General features: G+C 44.4%; 1 protein-coding gene across 1 annotated transcript; it reads right to left on the bottom strand.

Moving 5' to 3' along the window:
• Positions 1-3,719: 3,719 nt before the first annotated feature.
• TMPRSS3 (transmembrane serine protease 3) lies at positions 3,720-24,687 on the bottom strand. Its single transcript, XM_005427236.1, has 13 exons — positions 24,670-24,687; positions 23,214-23,358; positions 21,507-21,617; positions 19,877-19,993; positions 18,365-18,488; positions 16,772-16,897; positions 16,048-16,091; positions 13,992-14,157; positions 11,548-11,717; positions 10,097-10,192; positions 8,803-8,945; positions 7,482-7,634; positions 3,720-3,737 (listed from the first exon to the last, which is right to left on the bottom strand). The coding sequence occupies exons 1-13, from the start codon at positions 24,685-24,687 to the stop codon at positions 3,720-3,722; spliced, it is 1,431 nt and encodes a 476-aa protein (XP_005427293.1).
• Positions 24,688-26,152: the final 1,465 nt, after the last annotated feature.

Here is a 26,152-nt window from a genome sequence, read left to right as displayed (position 1 = left end):
AAGCTCCTTTCTTACTGTGCTTTATGTAATCTGGGGCTCTTGGTGCTCACAACTCTGATACTGCTTCTCACAGGGCTTTTTGTTGGAGGGAAGAAATTTGGCCTGCAGGTCTTAAACCAGTGCTGCACTCCCAGAGATGCTGGAGTGTGTGCAGCTTTCAGGGATCCAGGCAGGCTGGGAACTGCACCAGCACGATGCACAGTGCAGCATTTAGAGGGAAAGCTCTCAACCTGCTTTGTTTGGGTATTGGAGGCATTCTAGAAGTGAAGAGCCAGATCTAATTTTTTTTTTTTTTTAGCTTAATGTGAAGTTCTTAAATATGCATTTACAGCCTTAATTGAATGTTGCCCTAAGAGCAGAGCTGGGCAGATCCCCACCTCTGTGCTGGGATGTAGCCAGTGCAAGATGTGTTAAAAGCATCTCAAATGCAAGTCAAATGCATGTCACCCTGCCACTGTCATATTTTTGGAAAAATCCTTTTGCCAGGATTTCTTCTCTTGGGAAGCTGAGAAGCCTCAGAGAAAAATGAAAACAACAATTATCTGATTGCTTCTCCTGTGTTTTGCTGCTTTAGAATGTAGTTTAGACATTGTTTACTTACTGATTATTGTTTGATTGGTTTCATGTGAATTGTTTTGACTTAATGACCAATCACAGCCAGCTGTGTTGAGGCTCTGGCCTCAGCACAGGTTTGACATTAGTATAGAGTGACATCAGGTCACAGGTTTGACATTAGTATCTTATTAAAAATATAATATAATATAATATAATATAATATAATATAATATAATAATATCCTTCTAAAAACATAGAGTCAGATTCATCTTTCCTCCTGCCACAAGGAACCCCAAAAAATACATCATCACCCCTCAGAAGGCACTTTGGCTTCCTCAGACACCAAACTTAGGCTCTCATTTTTATGCTTATCTCTGACTCTTTACAGAAATTTCCTTCTTATTTTTGCATCACAAGTGGGAAAAAAAAATTTTGGATTGGCCAAAGGAGAGTTCATCCATGTGATATTTCCCAGAATGTCTGGGAAAAGTTCATATTGAATAAAAATCACACGTGCTTCATCCAAACTTCCCAGATTTGTCTCAGTTTCCTGGCTAAACTGCCACTGTGACAGGAACAGGTGATGAACGGCAAAGGAATTTTTCTTCACGTGTTGGACATGTCTCACAAAGTCCAGCATGTGGAGAACATTGGATTTACTTCCTGCAGTCTGAGGCATGTTGCTGCAAGGCTGTGCCCACAGGCAGGTATTCCTAAGGGATACTGTGGTTGTAATTTAACCCAGTGTCACACCAGAGTTCCCAAAGCAGAGCCTGTTTCATCAGCCTCTTTAATAAGGTAGCAAATAGACACTCCCCTAATAGAAAGGTCTTAAACACTCCCAAGGTGTTTACCATGAAATCCCTAATCAGGATTGCTTAAACCAGAGCTGCCTTCAGCCCCACCTGCTTTGGCAGCCCTCTGGACCTGCACATGTGGTGTTGAAAATGATTTTTGTTGAATGAAGAGAAGAAATCCCAAGGAAAAGGAAAAGTTTGGTAACCTGCCTTAAAAACTCTTTGAAAAGTTACTCTGTGTGCACCAGTTCATTTCAGCTGTAATACTGATAACCAGGTCATCAGTCCCACACCTCTGAATAGAACACAATGCCCATGTCCATACAAAACACCTCCCACAGCAAATGTCCTAAACCCCCAGGTATATTCACTTAGCTTAACATTAAGAAATATGTCAGCATTGTGATTATATTTATTTTAAAGCCTCTGGCATGAATGTTAATGCCATATGGAGGGGGAGGAAAATCCAACTGTAGGGAGAGACTCTTATGTGGCAAGGGGGTTGGAGCTGGATGATGTAAGGTCCCTTAAAAACCAAACCATTCCATGATTCTGTGATTCTACATCCTGCCTGTGTATTATTAAGACAGCACTGCAAGGGGTCTAGCAGAAATCAGAAGGAAGAATGAGGGAAGATTTGCAGGATTACTGGGCTGGGTCTACCCATAAGTGATTGTCATTGATCTGGGGGTCAGTGTGGCTTCTGGTTGGGAAGATTTCAGTAGCTTTCCACATTTTACACTGGGTTCCTCTTTTATACAAAAGCAGACCACAATGGATGCATATCATACAGCCTTTTTATAGAAACAGAAGCGTTCAAAAGGGATCCTTTCAGAAATATGAAATAACAACTCTGTCAGCTCCAAGAGCAGCACCCTTGTCTCCAGACTGCTGATAATGCTAAAATATCAGCCGTGTTGGGCTGTGAAAATGTCATTATAACAAGCAATAAACATTAAAACTCTTCTGAAAATGTCTCAACTGCACAAGGGTTCAACATACTTTGTTGTAGTTCTGTCATACTTCTGTCAATTGAAATTAATTCCAGTTTTGGTGTCAGCTTTGCAATAACGATTCCCTCTTCTTTTTAACAACATGCAGGCTTGGGAAGTGCTGTTTCCATTGCACTGCAGTTTCTTCAGTCAGGGTGAAGAGCAGTGTCCTGTGATATCAAGGTGGAGGCTGGCAGTCCATGTGGGTTTGCTGTTTTCTCTCGGATTTGACATTGCAGCAAAAATTCAGTTCTGATTCTGCCGGCGCTTTCTTGCAGCAGTGGTGATGCAAATACTGATTGAGAAGCACACAGGCTGCATCCAAAACCACATCTCAAGCAGATCACCAGCACCTGATCAGATGACAAGATTAATTTTGGCTGATATTGGAAACCTCTGACAATATCATCCATTATACAGCCCACGCCATCCTTGGCGATCAATTCTAAAATTGACAACTTTCACCCTGGGAGTTTTACAAAGGGCAAGTGTCAAACAATCAGGCATCCTCCAGCCTAAAAATAGCTGAGACTGTTGTATTAAAATGGAAATCAGGAAACCACAGCAGCATTTCAGATATTTTGTCCTTTGTCTGGCTGCCATCAGTCCATCCACACACTGATGTCACTAAGAGGCACAGAGGGTGTGGGATCTGTATGGTCCCATTAGCAGAGAAAAGGAGGGAAAGCAGGGCATAAAGAAGCTCCTCTTCCATTTAAGTTCAGTAATCTCAGAACTTTCCAGTCAAGTTGCTCCATTCAGAGCTTTTTACTGCAGGAAAACACAGAAGAATTTGATTTTTATGAACTTTGTTCACGGCGACATGATAATACATTTGAATTCTGAGATTATTTTTTCTAAGAGTTGAACATACTTGTCAAAAGTGCCAACCTTCTGCTCCCTGCTTGCTTTTGGATTCAAAGGAAGCTGCTGCTGCCTGTGCAACAGAGCACAGACCTCTTGTGGACCTATATGGTGCTTTCAGGAAAAAAGGTATTTTTGTAGTCTGATTCTTGGAAGGTAAGTACTAAAATAACAGTGAGCAACCTGATCTACAGTTATTCTAGTCTTTTTTTCTGCAAAACTTTATTGTGGCAGCATTCAGGGTTATCAGTCTTTGCTTTTTTTCTCTGTGTAGAATCTGTAGCTGACAGTAAACACACATGCTGATCATCCATCTGCTTCTTGCACCCAAACCAGGCTGAATGTGCAACAATTTGCATCAAGTGCAGCTGCCAGTAACAAAAAGAAATGGTGAAAGGTGCTCTGTGGAGGTCCAGAGCTCAGAGCAGGTGACCAGAAAAGTGGGCTGGGTCCTTCTGCAGGGCTGGAGTGTGGTGTGGGTTTTCAGGAGTCCAGAGCAGGGCCACCCCTCTCAGGTCTGCAGTTCTCTCTGGGAGAAAGAAAAACACATTTATGCATCTGTTGCAAATGCTGGTGTTGGCACCCATTGAGCTCTGGAAGGGTTTTCCCACTGCACTCAGGTCTCCAAGGGAACTGAGGGGCTGCTGGACCTGCTCCTGCCAATGGGATCATAGAACCATGGAATGGTTTGGGTGGGAAGAGACCTTAAAACTTGTCTCATTCCAACCCCCCTGCAGAGGGAAGGGACACCTTCCACCATCCCAGGTTACTCCAAGCCCCTCCAGCCTGGCCTTGGGCACTTCCAGGGATCCAGGGGCAGCCACAGCTGCTCTGGGCACCCTGTGCCAGGGCCTCAGCACCCTCAGAGAGAAGAATTTATTCCTCACAAGGAAGAATTTATTCCTAACATCTAATTTAAACCTGGTCTCTGTTGGTTTGAAGCCATTGCTCCTTGTCCTGTCACTCCAGGCCCTTGTCAAAGTCTCTCTCCATCTTTCAGGCTCCCTCAGGCACTGGAAGGCTGCAACTAGGTCACCCCAAAGCTGCTCTGCTCCAGTTTGGTCTGGGCTGTGCCCCAGCACAGCTCTTCCAGGTACAGCCCATTCCCTTGGCCCCACTTCCAAAGGCACACTAGTTCTACTTTCTCTAGGTTTGCTTCAGAGTCCATTAAAAAGTGTCCAAGCTTCCATGCTGCACCTGAAAATCCTTTCTAAGGGGACAAACTTACATCTGAAGGATGTCCCTCTGAAAAATTCCAATATTTTAGCATTTGGCTCAATAAAGATTTGCTGTATTTTTTTTCCTCCCTTGCTTATTTTGTAATGGAGATCTGTGGTTTCATGTGATATGAGCTCTTAATCTGAAATGTTTGTATATGCAAATAAATCACAGTGATATATTCAGGGGAAAGAAAATCAAGTAATATTACAGGTCTTGAAGACTCAGAAATATTCTGTTTTCCTGTTTTCTTTGACTGACAGATAGACTTATGATAGCACAAATCATCATGTGCAATACAAGTTGTGAAAACAGCGTGTGCCATCCAGCATTCAGAGGTGGGCTGAGCTGAAATTGCATACATCACCTTATTTTGGGCGTTTGCCTGTCTGTGACTGTTTGATATTGGCAGTTTGGTTTGAGGAGGAAACCTCACATATTTCACAAGCGAGGTGGCCACAGGGGCGGTTTCAGCAGGTGCCTGCATTGCTAGGTTGCTGCTGCTGGAATGGCACCATTGCTTTCCCTGCATTATTCCCATGTCAGCCGCCCAGGCTGGGTGTGGGAGCAGCAGCTCTGCCTGCCAGGGCAAGGCTGCAGCAGAAAGGGATGCACACTCTGTTGCTTTGCCACAAATACAGGAAAATCACAATTAAAAGCCTGTGCACAGCTCTCTGCCTGTCCAGAACCCTCCCAGGGCACTGGAGGAGGGTTCTCCTGCCTTGCACTTGCCCTGTCTGTCCCCATGATATTTTCTGGAAAAATCCCCTTGCCCAGGATTTCCCTCCTGGGAAGCTGAGAAGACTCAGAGAAAAAAGAAAACAATATTATCCCATTTGCTTCTCCTGTGTTTTGCTGCTTTGGAATGTGGTTGAAGATTATTTACCCAACATGTGAATTGTTTTTACTTATTGGCCAATGACAACCAAGCTGTGTCAGACTCTGAAGGAGAGAATTATGAGTTTTTTATTAGTATCTTTTATCCTTCTGTCTGTACCTTTCTGTATGCTTTAGTATAGTTTAGTATAGTATTCCTTAATCTAATATAGTAACATAAAATAATAAATTAGCCTTCTAAGAACATGGAGTCAGATTCATCATTGTTCCAGATTGCAGGGCAGGATGTATTTATTACCATCTGTATGGCAGTTGTCTTTTGTCAAGTGGGCAGTTTTCCTTATCTCTCTCTCTGAGTGATCACAATCACTCCTCCCTCGGGAGGGGACAGCTGCTGATAACAGCCATTGAATGTCACTGCATGGCTGATAAGAACTGCAGCATCCCATTGGGAGATGTGAGCCCAGAGGGAGGAGCCAAGCATTCCTACCTGGATATAATCTGGAGATTCTGGAACACCAGCACAGCTTCTGCACTGGATTTCCCAGAGGAACAGCAGCTGCCTCTTCCACTGGATCATCAGAGGAAGAGACTGCACCTTTCTCCAGGATCCCTGCTCCAGCAGAACCACCCCTGACACTGCAGGAGGGCTAAGCCACAATTCCAATGGGACTGCTGCCAGCACCCTGACCCACAGGGTGTCAGGTTGGGTTCTGATTCTGTCAGTGTTGTTTTGGTTTACTGCATTGTTTTATTTTATCCTTTTATTTTTCTTCTCTATTAAAGAACTGTTATTTCCTGCTCCCATATTTTTTTGCCTGAGAGCCCCTTAATTTAAAATTTATAGCAATTTGGAGGGGTGGGGAGGGTTTACATTCTCCATTTCAGGGGAGGCTCCTGCCTTCCTTAGCAGACTCCTGTCTTTCCAAACCAAGACAATCATTTCCTCCCTTCATTGGGGGGTCTCAGAAAATACCACACCCTGTCTAGTGCCACTTGAGGTGTCTGAGTGCCCTTGGCACCACCTGAGCCCTTGTAAGCTTTCTGAGCCATCCCCATGGGGATGCAACCCAGGCTGAACTGCCAATCCTTGCCTTCTGCAGGAACACCTGTGAGCCTGGCAGGACAGCCTGGGATCCCTGGAATGGCTCTGGATGGCCCTGCCCAGGCAATGGAGCCCTGCCTGGAGTCCCAGCTGGAGCACAGTGCCTGTCTGACCTCAGCTGCCTGAACCCAGCTCCTCTCTGCAGCACAGGGGAGCTGCTGGCAGCAGCAGAGCTGCTCTCCTGTCACTGGGGCCACCCTTGGGTCAGCTGAAGGTGGCTGCAGTGTCCCCTCACTTCCCTGTCTCTGCTCTCCTTCCAGCCAACACCATGTTCCCTCTTTGGCCCACTCAGCTTCCACTCCCCAGGCTCCTCTGGAGCAGCCCCAGGGCTTCAAACCAAGTCGCAGAATCACAGAATGCTAAGGGTTGGAAGAGATCTCTAAAATCAGCTCATCCCAACCTCTCCTGCCATGGGCAGGGACATCTCCCACTATCCCAGGCTGCTCCAGGCCTTATCCAGCCTGGCCTTGGACACTGCCAGGGATGGGGCATCCATTACCTCAGGGCCTCACCATCCTCACAGTAAAGAATTTCTTCCTATCTAACCTAAATTTCCCCTCTTTCTCTTCATACCCATCTCTCCTTGTCCTGTCACTGCAGTTCCAGACAAAGAGTCCTTCTCCAGCTTCTCTGCAGCCCCTTCAGACTCTGGAAGGTGCTCTGAGGTCTCCACACAACCTTCTCCTCTCCAGGCTGAACAGCCACAGCTTTCCCAGCCTGTCTTCAAAGGCGAGGTGCTCCAGTCCTCTTATCAACCACGCTGTTCCTGTTTTGGGGCCACCAGAACTGTACCTGATATATTCCCCAAGGATCTCTTTCCTTGTCCCCATCTCCTGACTCAGCCCTTCCACAGCTCCCTGCTCCCTGTTCTGCTCCAGCCCCTTTCCCTGTGATTCCCACCCCTGTGGATGTGCTGTCCTCTCCTCTCTACCCCTGTGGGATGCCCCCAGCCCCTCACCAAACCCCAGCACCCTGCTCTGCCCCAGCCCCAATCCCCAAACACCCCCTCCAATTTCAATATCCATACAACACAGCTCAGCTCTGACAAATCTGGGCCAATCCCCGTGTGGCACAAAGTGACAAGCAGAGGTGACAAGCAGAGCAAGCCCAGACCTCCATCTGCTCGTGGATCCAGTCCAGGAAGGAGGTGGTTCTGCTGTAGACACCGGGCTTGTTCTTCTCTGCACAGCCCACTCCAAAGCTGGTGGTGCCCACCAGCTTCCAGACACTCATATCTTCACAGGCTAAAGGGCCCCCACTGTCTCCCTGAGGAAAAAAAGAGTTAAAACAAATGTCAGTGTCCCAGAAAATGAGGGAATTGTGTGTTTGGGGAGGTAGGGGGAGAGATATAGTCCAGTAATTCAAAATCTCTTGTTCCTGCTCTGTTCTGGGTCCTGGGAAAAGCACATTACAGCAGGGCTTGGAGACTTTTGAGACATGAATGAGACCATATTTTTCTTTCCCTGGCTCCTGGCTATTGAGCTGAGCTTAGCCCAAGGCAGCAACACCAAGCTCACATCTGACCTCCTGCCCTGCCTGCTCCTGCCTGCTTTTCCAGCCCTTCCCAGGCACTTTGCTAGGCAAATTCAGCTCAATGGACTCACATCTAAGCACTGAAAACCTCCCATTTCTTCTTTGCTGCCCTACAAGAATCAGAGCCAGCACAACCACTGGAAAAAAGGGAATATGGAACAAGCATTCCCACAGGTGAGCAGGGCTCCACGTGGAGCTCTGTAAGCATTCCCACAGGTGAGCAGGGCTCCTCCTGTCACGTGGAGCTCTGCGCTGAGCATGCTGCCTTTGGGCAGCTCTCCTGGTGCCAAGTGCCTTTTTTGGGGGGTTGTGTGCAAAAAAGGGATTAAATGCAGATCTAGACACCCACTGCCTTTGCTTTTTTTTTTTGTCCCAAGTGTGATTGAGATGGAGCAAATCTGGAAAGATGAAGTTCACAGAATCATAGAGAGGTTTGGGTTGGAAGGGACATTGAAGTACGTGCAGATCCAAGCCTCCTGCTTGGAACAGGGACATCTTCCACTAGGAATTCCTCCCCAGCCCTATCTGGCTGCTTTTCTCCATGGGCTTTCTGGACCTTGCAGGTCTCTGGAGCTTCTCAGCAGGGAACTGCAATTCAGTGCAGTGCAGAGGTCACAGCCAAGGCAGAGAAAGGATGGCACCGTGCTGCAGCACATGCAGCAAAACATGTCTTAAGCAAATTTGGCTTCAGAAGTATCAGATAAGGTCCAGAAAAGAAGTATAAAAAGGAAATTGTATCGTGTGAATGCACACGGTCAGTGATTGATAATTGTGGTGAGCAGAATAAATGGCACAAACCCAAATGTTTGCCCAAGAAAAGCCTGGGAGTGCCTTCTGATAACTTATCACTCATATTTTTCCATTTCCAATGACCACAGTTGCAGTTTGGAAACTTCCATACCTGGCAGGTGTCCACTCCTCCCTTTAGGAAACCAGCACAAAGCATTGAAGAAGTTATGATTCCACCATAGACATCCCTGTGATTGCAAATTGCATTGGAAATCAGAGGAACACCTGCATAATTCATGGTGTCAGATGTGTCACCTGTCAAAAAAAAAACCAGAAAAAAACCAGTAAAAACCTTCCTGTCCTTGAAAATAATCTCCATTTATAAGCAGAGAATGTTTAATATACAAGGAATTGGCAAGGAAGGATGAAAGAAACGTGGTTAAATGGCAAGACAAAAGTAAGGCAACTTGGTGTCTCATCACTTACAGAGCATAGCAATTATCCACTCTGTAGAGATGGGGATTATCACAGTGTATAAAATAACAACAAAATCTGGACATTGTGTGTTTCCACTTCAAACTAGACAATTAATGACACTAATAAACCAAAAAGCTTGTTGAACATTGTGTTCAATACTAGTGCCAAAACCTGTTCTGAGTTTATCGCCTGTTCTGTTAGTCAACAAATCATCTGCAAACATCTGATTTACTTTATAAATATTTATTTTATTTCATTCAGAGCCTGAACAGATCCTTTCTACAAATGGGAGTATTTGCACACTGCCTATTATCAATTTAGGGCTGTTTTTTTTTTTTTTTTTTTTTATGTGGCAAACCTTGCTTTCATTTTCTCCCCACCTTTGGCTGTTATCTGTGGGTCAGGTAATGTTCTGTTCTTGTTCTCTGAACAACAGGAACATGTTCAGTGACATGAATGAAGAGTGATAAAAAACAATTAATGGGTGACAATTCACCCATTTTCACGTGAAGGTGGTTCAGTTTTTATTATTGATTAACATGACCCATGAGTCATGGGGAAAAAAAAAATCCCTTTTCATTTTGATTTTGTTTTATCCAATTTCTACATCACCCAGCCTGCCTTAAGATACACATATCCTTTCTCTAAAAAAAAAAAAGGGATGGTTAATTCTTGCATTCATGCTGTGCTTCCTATGCTTGGAGTTCTAAAGGGCACAGCCTGTTTGACTGAGGCAGAGTACAACACTGGGGACATTTTGTATTTGTCATTTTCAAATGTTTCAGAGGATGCCCATCCGTTCCTTGTGATAAGAGTTTGCACAACACTTTTGCAGCACAGTTTGTGCATAAAATTTAGTAATATGTCTTCTTTCACCCTCCAGATATTCCAGAAAATTTAGTGTTAAACAGTGCCCCAACCAAATCCTATATTTACTGCATGTAAGGCATGTGCATGTAGTGAAATCATCAGCAGACAATTTAAAATACCTCCTTCCACAGTTGCTCCCCATCCTGATACCCAACACATTTTCCCTGCTGGGAAATGTTCACCAAAATTGGGCAGACAGATCGGTTCAATGTGACCTATTTAAAAAAAAAGAGGGAGAGAGAAGAGAATCAAAATTTAGCAAAAAATGTTAATATGTCTCAGAAAAACTTGAAGATTTGGCTTGCAATGAACTTGTGATGAACACCACCCACTCCCCACATAAATAGCCTGGCAGTTTTCTGAGTTTTTTTTTGTCTTATGGGCAACACTGAGGGTTTGAGACAACACCCACAGTAGCCCCAGTGAGTTTTGGGTGTGAAGAACACAAGGAGGCATCAGCAGGTCAATAAATTGAAGAATGAGCAAAAAGAAGGGCAGATCAGAGGCCCCAGGGCTGCTGGGGTGAGACAAGGAGCTGGGTGTGCACATCCCTGAGAGGGAAAAAAAATTCTTGGATTCTTTGCTTCCCACTCATCAGCTCACAGAGTTTTGGTGCCTCTGTGCTCTGGGACATGGAATTTCATGGGATAAAATCAGAGCTTGATGCTGGCAGGGACAAATGGGTGCTGAGAAAAGGGAGGGAAAACACAAAATATAACTGGGCAGCTCCCAGGGGTTCTGCTCTGCACAGTGCAGTGATCCCAGCTCAAGGCATCAAGCCCCCAGCATGGGACACAGTGGGGTCATGCTCAGGTGCAGAGCCACTACTATTCCTTACTATTCCTTCCTACTATTCCTTGTTCCTTAAATATCCCTTAATGTTCCTTATTCCCAAATAATGAGCAGAAGAAATCAGCAGAAATATGAGAGACAAAACAGAACAAAATCAAGATTAATTTTCATTAAAAGTGAAATTTTAAACCATTACAAGAGAATTGATTTAGAAAATGACTAGATGTGTTAAAGAGCACCAGCTCCCCTTTGCAGCCAGCTCACAGTGATTAGGAGGTATTGGCAGGTATTTCAATTCATACAATATTATTACATATTGTTTCAGTTCATTGTATCAACTGCAGGTAGCATCCCATCAAGAAAATAAAAATAGTTTTCATTTAAAAAATCATTATATTCAAATTGCCTTCTCTTCTCTTTGAAATTCAAGCTTGATTTTCAGCTTTGGACACTTTTGGATCCCCCAATAGTCATGGAAAGGACATGATAAAAATCTCTGTGACCTCCAGCAGAATGAGGCAGGGTGTTTATTTTAGATAGGAAGAATATTTAGAAAGAATAAAGTTAATGTTTGCCTATTAATAAATGCCTGCAGTAAATCAATACCAGAGAACACTGGGAACATTTTCCAGCACGTTGTTGCTGTCCAGGCCTGGACATGGAGCACGGAGGAGATGCTCACACTGAGGCTGGGGGGTTTCTGCTGGTGCTGTGTGGACAGGGATGTTTTAGCTGGGGAGGTGAGAAAGTCAAGTGAAAGCTCACAGAGGTAAATTACCATTGAGAGCAAGAGGTGCTGCCAGTTTCATCAGTGCTATGTCATTCCCCATGGTCTTGGGTTTATAATTCCGATGGTAAATGATTTTTTCCACTGAATGTGGGTGAGCCTGGGTGTCCTGCTGAGTCACAAAACCAACCTGGACACTCCATGAGCTCGGCAGGTACAGGCTGGAACAAAGAGGTAGAAGAGAGGGTCAGACCTCCAGGAAAACCCTCAGGTTTCTCTAATTGTCCCCTGAACTTATAAATATAACAGGCAAATAACTCCAGTCTGCTGTGCTGGTTTACTTCTCTATTAATAATGGCTATGTTTCGCATCTAATTTTTAAAAATGTAAAACTAATTTTTGTAAGACACTGGGTGACTAATCTTAGTAAGACCCTGGGTCACTGGCACATTGTAAGGGCATTTATATGGATCTTACTGCACATATCTGAGAGTTTTCCATCAGCCCAGCTGTCTGTGCTCCTGTGAGACCCCACAGCTGCTGCCTGGCACACCTGCACTCAGCCAGGCCTCAGCAGCACTTGTGGCAAGGCGTTTTCAAGGAGAAGCTTCCCTTCTGGAAGGTGTTTCTGCCCCAGTTCACGAGCTGGCACATCCTTCAGCCTCCAGCAAGAGCAGCTCCCCTCTTATAGGCCTCACTCCCCTGGGAAAATGCTCCAGGGATAGGGATGGTGTTGCCAGCTCCCATTCCCCTCACCCTTCAAACACACCACAACCAACTGGGTTGGGGTGACAAAGTCAAGGACAAAGGTTCTAAAATGCTGAATCCCTAAGTAATTATTTTTTATGGCAATACAGGGGTCTAAATAGGAACTTGGAGTGGGGTTTGTCTATCCCATCTCTTCTCTCTACTGGATATAAAAGCATCCTACAAGAACTTACTCAGAAAAAGGCATCCATGTTGTAGGTGCTTAAAACTGGGCAGACAAATCCCACTTTAGCTGTCTAAATGTCTTTGGTGGAAGTGGCCAGGAATTTGTAAGAGCAAGAGGTGCTCCTGCACTGTTAACATCAAACAAGACTGCAAAACCAGGCAGCTCATTATAAATATGTTTGTAATTACACCGAGTTTAAATAACTATTTAGCACCTATTTACCACCTGAAGACCTCTTCAACTGCATAGAAAGGAGCAGTGAGTAACTGGCAAAGGGCACAAAGCACAGCACAAGGGACTAATAATCACTGATTGATCCTGTCAACTTGAAAAGAATCCTGTAATTTATTTTGGAGCTCCAGTGGATCAGAGAAGCCAAATACAAATTCTGAACATGCAATTTACAGAAATTGCAGGTTGGGATACCTAAAATCTAGCACTTAAATCTTGTTTTTAGATGTTTTCCTAGGGAGCTGGGAGTGGCCAGAACACCTGGAAACTGAGGTCCTGGGTTTAGATCACTTCTTGGGGAAGCTTTTTTAAATAAAGACTCATGCAAAAAGAGAGGAACAGCTTAAATGTTATGATGCCTTTTTGGGACTACCTTAAAACAGATGTCAGGCAGAATTAGGGAATAAAAAGTGGTTATATTCATTGAAGGGCCTTCAGGTACATTTAGGGCAGACAAAGCCCCCCAGGGGGCTACACCCAAAAATGGACAATGGGTTACAGGTTTTTACACTTTTATGAGTTTGGTCCATTTGCATATTGGGGGTGTGATAGATGAGTAATGAGATTATTGACTCTCACAATTAAAAGGCAAATATCATTTGTATATGTTCAGAGAAGTTATACAGATTTATAGTTCTGTTTTACCCCCTCCATGTGTTGTTATTATGGGGTGGCCTGGGTTTGGGACATTTGGGAGGGTCAGCATGTTACTATGGCAGCACCTGACCTCCAGTTGAGATTTAAGGAAGCAAACTCCACCACTGGACAGCAAAGGAGTCAATGGACAGAACTCTGGGAGGGGCTAATGGGTTAAAGAGCAAACCTCCATCGTGTTGGTGAGCACATGGTGGGAAAAATCCTTTGCTCCGAGAGCTGTAATATTTTCTCTATTCAATCTTCTGTTGTATTTTTGATAAGGTTTTAATAAACCTTTAAAATTTTTGGAAGTGAGTATCATTTCTCACAGGGGTTAATATTCCAATTACAGCTTCAGGTAATGAAGTAATTTACCCCAAGTTTGCTCATTTTTTGGGCTCAAGACAGTGAGGTGTCCTTGATTCCCAGGCCTGGAGAGGAATTGTTTTGTCTGACCAAAACGGGAAAGCAGCAGCTAACACTTAACACTAATACTAAATACTTAATACTCCACTAATGGAGTTTAGAGCTAAACACTGAAGAATTACAGGATTACAAACACATGAAAACCATAAAAGCCAAAACCCCATGGCATCAGCCCGGGATGAGGCAGCGCGTCCTGTGGGTTATTTTGAAGAGCGAGCAGAGCGTCCCCTAAGCAGGGGAGTTTGGGCAGGGGGGTTTGGGCACTCACTCGTAGACACAGTGGGCAGCTGTGAGGATCCAGAGCGGGGTGATGACCGAGCCCCCGCACAGGTGGTGGCCCTGGAACTGCAGGCTGACCTGCCACGGCCACTGCCGCGGTGACGACGCGTTGCCCCCCACGATGCGCGGCCCATAGCTGGCCCGAGTGCCACACGCTGCCAGGGAGCAAAGGTTACAGTGCAGAGAGGAAACACAGCCCTGGTACGGGTCACATTCAGCCCCTCTCAGAATCACAGAATAATGAGGTTGGAAGAGACCTCTGAGATCATCCAGTCCAACCTATGCCCTAACACCTCAACCAGACCATAGCACCAAGTACCATGTCCAGTCTTTTTTTAAACACATCCAGAGATGGTGATTCTACCACCTTCCTGGGGAGAGCATTCCAGTACTTCATTATTATTTTGGTGAAAATTTTTTTCCTGATATCCAACCTATACCTTCCCTGATGCAGCTTGAGACTGTGTCCTCTTGTTCTGTCAGAGACCGACCCCCACCTGTCTACAGCCTCCCTTCAGGAAGGTGTAGAGAGCAATATGGTCACCTCTAAGCCTCCTCCAGGCTAAACAACCCCAGCTCCTTCAAACATTCCTCACAGGGCTTGTGCTCCAAGCCCCTCACCAACCTTGTTGCCCTCCTCTGGAAGCGCTCAAGCATCTCGACATCCTTCCTAAACTGAGGGGCCCAGAACTGGACACAGCACTCAAGGTGCAGCCTCACCAGTGCCCAGTGCAGGGGAAGGATGACCTCCCTGCTCCTGCTGGCCACACCATTCCCAATGCAGGCCAGGATGCCATTGGCCTTCTTGGCCACCAAGGCACACTGCTGGCTCATATTCAGCCAGCTGCAGTAGCACCGGGTCCATTTCCACCTGAACAGTGTCCAGCCACACTGTCCCCAGCTTGTAACGTTGTAGGGGATTTTTGCAGCCAACATGTAGGACTCGGCACTTAGACTTATTAAACTTCATCCCAGCCTTGCTGAGGGTGGGAGGTCTCTGCAGCTGGAGCATCCCCACCCCATCCCCATGGCTACATCCCAGAGTTTTCTCTTCCTCTCTCCCATCCCTACAAGTCTGGGGTTTGTGGGGTCTCCATGTCTCTCCCTTCCCTGCAGGTGCAGTGTTCAGTTGTGGCACTGTCATATCTCCTGAAAAATCTCTTCGCCAGGATTTTTTCTCCTGGGAAGATGAGAAACCTCAGAGAAAAAACAAAATTATCTCATTTGCTACTCCTGTGTTTTGCTGCTTTGGAATGTGGCCTGGAGATTGTTTACCAACTGGTCATTATTTGATTGTTTTTTTTTCATGTGAATTGTTTTTACTTAATGACCAATCATAGCCAGCTGTGTCAGACTCTGAGGAGTCAGTCACGAGTTTTTCATCAGCCTTGTTAAGCTTTCTGTCTGTATCCTTTCTCTATTCTTTAGTATAGTTTTAGTACAGTATTTAATATAATATAATAGCATAAAACAATAAATTAGCCCTCTAAGAACATGGAGTCAGATTCTCAATTCCTCCTTCATCCTGGAAACCCAGCAAACACCACACAGCTGTAAAACCTCCCTGCTCTGCTCTCCTTCATCCTCAGGGTCCCACACAGGCAGGCTCAAGCATCTCCTCTCCCCTCATGGTGGTTTTGCTGTTGTATTTTGATTTTTTGTATCCCAATCTGAGAACTAGGTGGCATGGAGAGGTGTGGGATGGGAATTCAATTAAGGCAGAATTTCCCTTTTCCTGCCAAGATGCCAAAGACTTGGAATTAGAGGCTGAGTCCATGAACTCAACACACAGTCCTTAAATATACACTTCCTACTGGGATTCTCATTGAAATGCTCCTGCTATCTGATGTTCCCAATCTACCCTCCCAGCCTATTTTTACTTTTCTGAATTTCTTTCAAATGTTACATGAAAAATACAATTTTTCTTTGGTGTGATAAGCTGATAGTATAATATGCCCTGAGTACACAGCTTCTCCCAACTCTTGCCATGCAGCGTATAAAGAAGGATAGTTTCTGCTTTTATTTTCACTTTTTCTGATTCTTACCCAAACACTTTAAGATGATCACATTGCCAGAAGTGCATTCCTCCCTGAGATGAGAAGAAAGTGCAGCATTAGTCCCAATTCACAAATACCTTGTGTTTTTTCAATATGATATCATTTTCCTGTGCACACAAATATAAGTAACTCATATATTGAAAGAGGTACAAAGGCATGAACTCATCCAATCTAATCAGGGCCTTTAACTGGAATTCTGAAGTTGGGAGCTTGGCCACCATGAGGAGGCTGCAGACCATGTGCTGCCCTGCTGAGGAGGGGTTCACTCTTCCACCAGGGAAGATCTGAAGTCTCCTTGGATCCATTGCTCCCTTCTCACTGGAAGGTAACTAAAAATCCCAGAATTTGTCAGGAGGAGTAAATGGACCATAAAGGGTTCATAAACCCACTGGGAAATGTGTAAGGATCTGCAAACTGAAACAAACTGCTTCATAATGGAAAAACAGAAGTGCCTGGTGCCTATCCATTGGTGAAAATGGCATCATGGGACAAACAGTCATCTCAAACAGCTCATTTGAAAGCCTTTGCTGATTTTAATGGGTCCTGGATCAGACTCTTAGTTTATATTCCAGCAAGATGCTTCTGAACCTCAGTCCAGCATGTGTGACACCACCAAACACTTACAAAGTACCTGAAAAAACAGCAGCAATCCCAAACTATCAATAATTCCTGTTCTATTGATTGGTGTCTTCCTGAAGCAGCTGAGGCATACCTGAGGTTGGTGGCATTGTGCAGGGATGTCACTTGATCAGCTGAGAACCAGTGGCTGAGGGACACGAAATGTCTTTGGAACTGTTTTTCAACTGCATCCACGGGCAGGTAACCTGAACTCACATAACTGCAAATAAACCATAAACACAGCTTCCCCAGACAGCATTGCAGCAATCTGCTTAAATAATTCACCAGTTCTGCTAATGAAAGCCACAATAATCAGATCCTGGCATTCGATAAAAGTAATTATTTCCTCCCCCTATGCTTCTTACCACGTGCATGTATTTTTGACATAATCATGTGTGGAAGCCACACGTGCTGAGATGTATTTAACTGGCAGAGAAAATAGATTTTAATTGTAATATTACAATGAAGCTTTTCATTGTAAGTGGCTGGCACATTTCCTGAGCCACTTACAAGCTCATTGTCTCCTTTTTCTAGAGTTATGTTTTGCAGCAGGGAGGATGAATAATTTTTAATTTTTTCTTCTCTTCTTTGTTGAAAAATTGAGATGTATTTTACCCTAAAGGCAACAAGAATTTATTCAAAGAAGGTTTGTACTGCTAACTATAGTAGAAATCAGAATGATGCCACGGTAAGCAATAACAGAGCATCATGCCAAATCAGGACTTCAAGTTTTTTTTAAATGAAGTTGGTGAAAGAAATGGTGCTTTTTCAGAAGTGGGATCAAGCCAGCAAGAATTGTCTTGCCATGTTCTTCTCTAATTATGAGGTGGACCTTAAAACCTATCAGATGTCGTGACATGAATTGTGTACACAATTTACCTATAGGGGAAGTAAAAGAAGTGAAAAATGCTCATATGTTCTTAGTGAGACAGAGTAGAAATTCTCCAGAGTAGAAATCCATTTTGATTTAGTTGAAATGTACATCTTTAAGTCCATAGTTTGAAAACATAGCCATTTAGCCTGACTGCAAAGCCTAGGCTCAGAGAAACTGCTTCAGTGAAAGACAGAGATAAGGAGAGGGGAGACAGAAAGTGATAAAGAGAGACAGAAACTGCTGTGAGAGCAGGTCAACCTGACCTAAGAATTCTTTCTGATAAAGAAGAACTAGCAGCAAATGTCACGCGAAATTAGTAAAAATGAATATGTATGAACCTATTGTGAAATTGTATGCATATGCATTTGAGAAGAGGATAAAAAGAGACCTGAAGTCCCCAGAAGCACGCATGTCATTTTAGGGGAACGATTCCCACATGCGTCCAGCGCTGTAATAAACATACCGGCTTTACAACTTTCACAAAGTTGTAGAGTTTTGTTTATCTCCACAAAACATTACTGCCTCTCTTACAGGCCACTAGAGTGACAAACAGGATCTGGGCACCTGCATCACACAGGGAAGATTTAGCCAAGCCATTCTCTTTGGCCATCATGCAGGATTTACAGCAGTAATAAAAGGTATTTGCTGTCTACAAGTGCATCATCTCAAATCTCCTCAGCCATGTGACTCACAAGGGTGGATTGTTAAGTCATTTTTAAGGCACAAACCAACACAAGGCTTCATTAGAAAGACTGAAAGCCTCAGAGCTTGTTCAAAATGCTAAATAGAGCTGCTGGTGGGTGGTGTCCCTACCTTGAGAAGCCCAGGTGCTTGCAGGTGCTGTTGCCATACTCTGCCCTCCAGTCGTCGGAGCAGACGGTGCGCCAGGAGCCCAAGGCGAACACCTGCAGCACTGCCCTCTTCCCACTCAGCCTGACTTTGGGATTCAGGACAAGAAAAGCCTCAGTGAGCTGAGGAGATGAACACCAGGCACACAACAGGCACACCACACCGCTGTGCTGTCCGTGATTTCTGGCTCCCTGAGCCACTACTTATCTTTTTCATCATTTGGATTCTTTAACAGAATTTTTCTGTGATTTGTTTTTTGTGGGTTTTTTTTATTAAATAAAGTACTCTGAGCTAGGACAGATAGGGGAGAAAAATCTTTGCTCATGGCAATGCCAGCTCTAATACAGGTGGTGGAGGCTGCCTGGCCCTGCAGTGAGCTTTAAGAAAGTCTTGGTGATTGCCACTGAGCTGGAGCTGCAGATGCTTTGACCTGAGGAAACCCATGGTCAGGGTAAGGGATAAAGGTGGTGGGCACCTCCTGTGTCAGAGAGGTGGATGCACTCGTGCCCAGCTGTCCTGGACCTGGGAAAGGGCACACCTGTGAGGGAGAAGGGAGGCCATGCATGTGGGCACTGCTGAACAGGGCTCTCCCACATGTGCCGACGATTCCAGTGTTATGGAATTGCAAAGGAAGACAGGAAAAACAGAGGCTTTTCCTGGCTCCACTGACACCTTGAACCTCCCTGGGGAAAACTCTCCAAATGCTGAACACATTGTGCAGGGTTAGCTGGGGCCAAAACCTTGTGGTTCTTGTCACTCCTCCTATTGCACAGAGGGAAAGCTCTGCTACCTCCTTAGCTGTAGGTACAGGAGCCAGGATTACAAATGCACTGAGCTAAAACCCAGTTATTCTGTTTAATAAAATTACAGTCCTTTCCCTCCAGGGGCTGTGAACACCACAGCCACCTTCCATAGCACAGGAGAGGGAAGTACCACTCAAAGCATCCCTGTGATTCCCAAACTACCACAGAGAGAAACTCAGAAATGTTACACATTTCTCACACGTGAAGCAGCAAATTCTGCAGCACTGAATGCACAAATGGCTGATTTCTCCCCATTCCCACATCCTTAAGATAATACCAGGATTTTGCAACCTTCAAAACTGACACAGCACAATGGTGTGCCAGTGAATAGAGTATTCTGTATTTACACACCATAAGGCAGTGGGGTTACACCTAGCAGGCAGGGGAAATGTGAGCAGTCAAAAAGCATCTGGGCTTCTAATGGAGAAAATGATCAAAAGTGGCAGTAACAATATTCAGCAATCATCACATTTATCTAAAATCAGTTTGATTTTTCATAAACTGTAAATCAGTACCTCAGAGAGATTGTTCCTCTGAAGTGGTGATTTAGATATTCCATTGGTCTCTGTCTTTCTGGTCTCACCCAAACTCTTTACAACAGGCATTCCTTGATAACTTGCCAGTTCTACAGGAGGAGGTGGGATTAATTAATTTATAATCAAAATTAAATTACCACATCTGTACTCATCCTCCCCTTCTTTACAGTTGAAGACACCGTTGCACCTGGCTGATTTCTGGATACACTTAAAGGATGAACGACAGCGAAACTTCCCAATGCAGTTGTACTGGACTAAAAGGAATGAAAGAACACAGGGCAATGAAAACACACTTGGATTTTAATTTAACACTTCTGCATTCCATTACCCGTCCAGATTTCAGTCTTGCTAAGGAAAAGCCAGCTCCTGTATCTCAGGGTCTCTAGCTGCTCAGAGTGACCCCAAGATGTGTTAGAAAGTCTCTTTTCCCAGCCTGGCAGTTGAAGAAGGAGTCAGAGCTCTTCATTTCTCGGTCTCAAGGTTGTTTATTGTATCTTATCTATAAATTTTTTTCTCCTGTCCTGCTGAGGTCCTTACAGCAAGATATCCAAGGCACTCTGCCTGCCACAGAAGCAGTGTTGTCTTTTTATACTAAAAACTATGTGTACAATACTTACAATTACTTTCCAATACCTATCACCTATGTTAGACAGTGAGCTTCTACTCTAAACCAATCTAAAAGTGCCAACATCACAGCAGAAGATGGAGGCCAAGAAGAAGAAGGAGAAAGGCTGGACATGCCCCGATCCCTCTATCTTGCCCCCTGAACCCCCATTCTAAAAACCCCAAAAAATCTATTTTTCACCTTGTGATAAATTCACTATCATTCTACTTAAACTTTTGTGGCTTGTAATTCTTCATATAAGGTTGGTAATTGTTTTTTCCAAGGGCTAAATCAAAGGCACAGGGGTCTTGGGCTCTGTGCCAAGGTCTCTGAGCCCGCGGGCAGGGGCTCGAGCCCTCCAGGGCAGCCAGAGGAATGTCCTGGGTTCCAATGCCTGTACTCCAGGATCTTTTGAAATACAGCCTGGAGGTTGCTACATGGTGCTGCTAAAATTCATTTATTAGTAATGACTCGTAGGAGGAGTCAGCCTTGCTGCGTGTGCTGCCTCCTTCCCAGCTCCCTCTGCACAGTTTAAGTTTCACTCAAGGGTGAGTTCCTGCCTGGTGCCTCAGACCCTGAGCAGGGAATTAGGGAAATCCTTGGAAAACACATCCAGTGCTCGCTGTCCTCAGGGGGATGCCTGAGCCTCCCACAAGCTGCTCCCTATTCCAGGTGTGGAGACACAGCAAGCCCTGGACCTGGGCAGGTCACGCTTCCCAGCCACAACTAAACTCATTCTGCATTGTCTTTTCCTTTGTAGAAGTTGGTTTTGTTAGGGGAAAATTCTTTAATTCTTTGAAACCAAACTTAGAGAAGTGAATTACAAGACAAAAATATGGTGTGGGCTAACCACAGGAGCCTTTTTTACAGTTTCTAAACTCAGCTCATTGCCTGAGGGGAGCTGACAAAATTTTACTGGAGAAAGGTTTCCTGAAGCTGCAAGTTCCCCAGTATTGTAAATATTACACCAATCTTCCCATGAGTGCCAGACCTATTTTATCCCTACATGTAAATAAAATTTAAAGCCATCACCTCAACAAGATTTTTTACTTCCACAAACAAGCCACAGTAGCAGTTTAATTCCATTCTCAGTAAAAGGCTCATGAAAAATTAAGCATTTGAATGGCTAAGTGAGAACTCAATAAATAACTAATGGTACTCACCACCCAGGCCAATGGCAACTGCTAGGATTACTGCAAGGAATAAACCACAGATATATGGGAAGTATTTTAGGGAGACAAGAGCATGGCACATTGAAGGTGGTTCGATATCTCCTGGGAAAAAAACAGAGAGAAAGATTTTGAGGTTAAACCAGCTGAGCTGGCAATCAAAAAGATTTATCTAACATTAAACCAGATGTCATCAATAACTCCTGGATATGCTTCCTGAGCTGACCTCACCTGAAGGGATTTAGGTTTGCTCTTTCAGGGTATGAGAAGGTTCCAAGAGCTTTGGGGCTGCTGCTGCTCTCAGACATCCCTTGAGCATTTGCCTTGGGAGGGTCTGGGTTGTGCCCCTGCAGAGCACCTGGCCTGTCCTCAATGCAATCAGCAATGTGAGCTCCAAATTTTCATTTTCATGGGCTACATCACACTGGGAGCTTTTCAAGCATATGAGCACCCCTGCTGAAAACTTGAGTCCTGGGATAAAAATGAAAATCAGACCTGTTCTGTTTGTGTAATCAAACCTGTGTGCAGCTCATAAATAGAAGTTCAAGACAAGAAGGATGAAATTCACTGGCCCTTTGGACTTGGAAGCAAGGTTAACTGAAAATTATTGAAAGCTAAATTTGAAAAAAAAAAAAAAACGAAAAACAACAACCCCAGGATCCTCTACCTAGTCTCAAAAACTGTGGAAAAGTGATTTGTTCAAAGTTTTGCTATAAAGGCAAGAAGATAACTGAGTGATGGCTCAAGGCTGAGTCTTGAGATTTCAAGTACAAAAAGCTGCATCTAAAGTTAAAATATACATCAGTAGTTATTGTAGAATACATTTAATGAGCTGAATCTGTTTACCAGCCACTGACCTCCAGAGCTGACCTCTGCTTAGTGATATTGCCAGTCTGGAAGATAGCAAGAGATTCTGGTGAAAATAATGAGTGATTCACTTGTCTCAAATGTATTCTGATATACAAAGGGCAAGCTGTGGGGAAATAGCAAACACAGCTGGGTCATGAGTGCACACAGGAACTGACAGAGCCTTGTCTTTAATTTTAGCTCTTACAGCTCTTCACTTCCCCATTCCTCAGGATTTATAATTGAGATTGGCAGATACAACCAGTCAAGGATAAGGAATGTCTCTAAGGGTTTACAGAGTCTCTAGGTAAATCCCAGCTTCCTCAGACTCTCAGAAGCAGCTGAGTAACTGGTTTTGGCAATGGAGTTGGTGTCTGGTAGGCCAAAAACCTTAGACAGCTGCAGCAGCTAATGGACTGGAAAATTAAATTGCTCTATTTTCATTCTGGAAGCTCAGCCTGTCTCTGTTGGAACCCATGGTTATTTTGAAACCAATGGGAAGCAGCAAACAGACATGCTAATCCTCCAGGGCTGCTGCATTCTATATTCAGGTTTTTTAATGGACCAATTTCCAGGTTGGCAAAATTTCAAACAAACCATTCAAAAATGTGTCTGGAAAGCGTGGGGAAACGTTTGCTTCTGTGTGAACAATCTTGCTGTGAGAAATGCTTGTGTGTGCAAGTGGACACGAGATGTCATCACATCACTGAGCTGGCAAACCTCACACCTGGGGAAGGGAGGGAGCTCGTGTTTCCTCCTCCTCGGTGTGATTGCTTGCTCTGGGTGGGCAAGCACAGCTTGCCAAACAGTGGACACTGGGACTGCAAAGGTCAGAGGGCTGTGGATTGTCCCTACCAGATCCATCTGCACTTGGGTCCACTCTTGCTTGTGGTATGAAGAAGAATCTTTTGAAGGTAAACTGAATTTGTGGTACTGGCGGTTCATCTTCTGTAACGGAGATGATTTCAAGACTTCCAGTAGTGGGATTTGTCTCTTGAACCTAGCTCAACAGGAGAGGGGAAAAAAAAGAAAAAAGAAAGAAAATAATCATTATAATGTTGTCATAGAGTCACAGAATGGTTTTGGGTTGTAAGGACCTTAAAGTATATCCACCCCCTTCCATGGGCAGGGACACCTTCCACTCTCCCTACTCCAAGCCCCATCCAACCTGATCTTGGACACTTCCAGAGATGGGGCACCCAGAAATTCTCTGGGCACTCTGTTGCCAGGGCCTGACCATATTCACAGTGAAGAATTTCTCCCTAACATCTCATCTAAACCTTCTTGTAGCCCCTTTCGGGTACTGGAAGGCCACGAGAAGATATGTCTGGAACCTTCTCCAGGATGAGCAACACCAACTCTCTCAGCCTCTCCTCATAGCTGAGGTGCTCCAGCCCTCTGAGCATCTTTCTGGCCTCCTGTGGATTCACTCCAGCAAGGTCCATGTCCTTCCTGTGCTGGGGACCTCAGAACTGGACACAATACATCGTTATGCACTTGATTTTCACGAGAGAAGCACTTATAATTAATTTACCAGCAAACTACTGAGGTTAATTTTTGTTCAGATTTGTCTAAGCACTGGAGATACTTTTAATAGCTCACACTGGGGCTGTGAATACATTCCCTGCTCTACAATTGCAATAGAAAACAAGAGAAAGACTAAAATGCATAGGACAGCAGCGCAGCACCTGACAGGATCCTCATTCGGGGGAATTTTGCTCCAGTAAACTTTTGATCGCTTTCAACACGGGAAAAATTAAAGTTAGCTACCTAGAATTTGGGGCAAATAGATTTGAAATGCTAATTTCTGACTGTGGTTCTGCACAATGGCAAAAAAAGTCGGATTTTTGATCTCAGAGTGATGTGAAATAAGTCCAGGTTTGTTAAAGACAGTGGAGCTGGTAAGCTGTAAAAGCATCATTTGTGTGGACTCAGTCCCAGAAAATGCTTAAAGTGACACATTTTACGCAAAGAATACATGTTTTATCTGTGACATAGCTATAATGGAAAATATCCTGGAGTATTTTTTCACCTTTCAGCAATAAAGGTTTATTTCATTATTTCTTTCATTTCATCTCATCTATTTCTTTCATTTGGTAAAATTTCACGTACATTTCATTGAACATAAATTAAACTTTGTAGAGAGTCTGCCGGCATGATTGTTAAATATTAAAACCAAAAAAGCCTTCTAGCTGGTGCATAATTTGCCCATCAGGAAACAAAACAGCAATGTGAACCAAATTACATGCAAGCCAAACACTGACATTTCGCTTATCAAGAAGCTATCACATTCTCCCAAATCTTCACTCACCTCTTCCTGAGAAGTCATAGTTAAAAGCAAAACTGTTTTCCTTCTTCATTATCAAACTGAGAGTTTGCTGAGCCTCTCTGCTCGGGGAGGGTTTCCAGGCGGCCGCTGCACGCGGCATCAGGGCCGCAGCCGTGTAACCCAACCTGGAGAGGGGTATCGGGTGGCCCTGGATGGCATGGCTACGGAAAGGGGCAGATAAAAATTCAGCACGCTGTTTAATTAGCTGAAAAACACCAGGCAACACTGTGGGATCTGCAAACCTTCCCATACACCCTTAGCAAAGGAGCTCCATGAGCGCTCACTCATCCTCTGCCGAAAGCGAGGGCGCTGAATGCCAAGAGCTGGGGGTGGCAGGGAGCAGCAGCCCCAGGGCTTCATCTCTTCATCTCTTCATTGTCAGGACCCAGGACATCCCTCTGGCTGTCCTGGACTGCCAAGACCCCAGCCAGGGGGCTCAGAGACCCTGGCACAGAGCCCAAGACGCCTGTGGTTTTGATTATGACCCATGGAGCAAGTTACCAACCTTAGATGAAGATCTGCAAGCCACGACAAATTAAGTAGAATGATAGTGAAGTTATCACAGGGTGAAAAATAGATTTTTTGGGGTTTTTCAAATGAGTTCAGGAGGCAAGATGGAAGAATCTGGGTGTGTCCAGCCTTTCTCCTTCTTCTACTTGGCCTCCATCTTCTGCTGTGATGTTGGCACTTTTAGATTGGTTTAGAGTAGAAGCTCACTGTCTAACATAGGTGATGGGTACTGGGAACTAATTGTAAACATTGTACACGTAGTTTTTAGTATAAAAAGATAACACCACCCCGGGAGCAGGCAGAGTGCCTGGAACTGTCCTGCTGAGCAGACCTCGGCTGGACAGGAGAAAGAATTTTATAGATAAGATAAAATAAACAACCTTGAGACCAAAAAATTAAGAGCTCTGACACCTTCTTCGAGCACCAGGTTGGGAAAAGAAACTTTCTAACGTATCTCGAGGTCACTCTGACCAGCTAAATCTAACAGATTTCATCTCTTCATCTCTTCATCTCTGACCTCACAGACTCACCTTGCTCCTCTTTCACTGGGTTTCACCTTCACTGTGTGCCTGCAGAGGGTTTGTGAAAAAGCAGCATCTCATGTTGCTGAAGGGTCAACTCAGTTGTACTCTGGGATTTAGAAAATGGAAATGTACATTTGTGGTGGTGTTCACAGGGGTCCCAGGAAGAGGGAAGAGATGAGAATGTTGACTCCATGTTTCAGAAGGCTGATTTATTATTTTATGATAGATATGATATTAAAACTATACTAAAAGAATAGAAGAAAAGATTTCATCAGAAGGCTAGCAAGGAAAGCAGAGAATGGAATGATAACAAAAGCTCTTGACTCTCAGAGAGTCCAAGCCAGCTGACTGTGATTGGCCATTAATTAGAAACAACCACATGAGACCAATCACAGATCCACCTGTTGCATTCCACAGCAGCAGATAACCAT

Source organism: Geospiza fortis, unplaced genomic scaffold (assembly GCF_000277835.1).
Source record: "Geospiza fortis unplaced genomic scaffold, GeoFor_1.0 scaffold17, whole genome shotgun sequence".
NCBI classification, from domain to species: Eukaryota; Metazoa; Chordata; class Aves; order Passeriformes; family Thraupidae; genus Geospiza; species Geospiza fortis.
The sequence above is the reverse complement of the archived record's forward strand: the minus strand, read 5'-3'. Positions and strand labels throughout refer to the sequence as shown.

What these genes read in the sequence shown, in the direction of transcription:
- TMPRSS3 (XM_005427236.1), bottom strand. An exon ending in GCTGCCCACTGTGTCTACGA is followed by an intron (nt 11,718 to 13,991) that starts GTGAGTGCCCAA and finishes TCTTTGTTCCAG; the next exon opens with CCTGTACCTGCCGAGCTCAT. An exon ending in GGGAGCAACTGTGGAAGGAG is followed by an intron (nt 8,946 to 10,096) that starts GTATTTTAAATT and finishes TTTTTTTGACAG; the next exon opens with GTGACACATCTGACACCATG.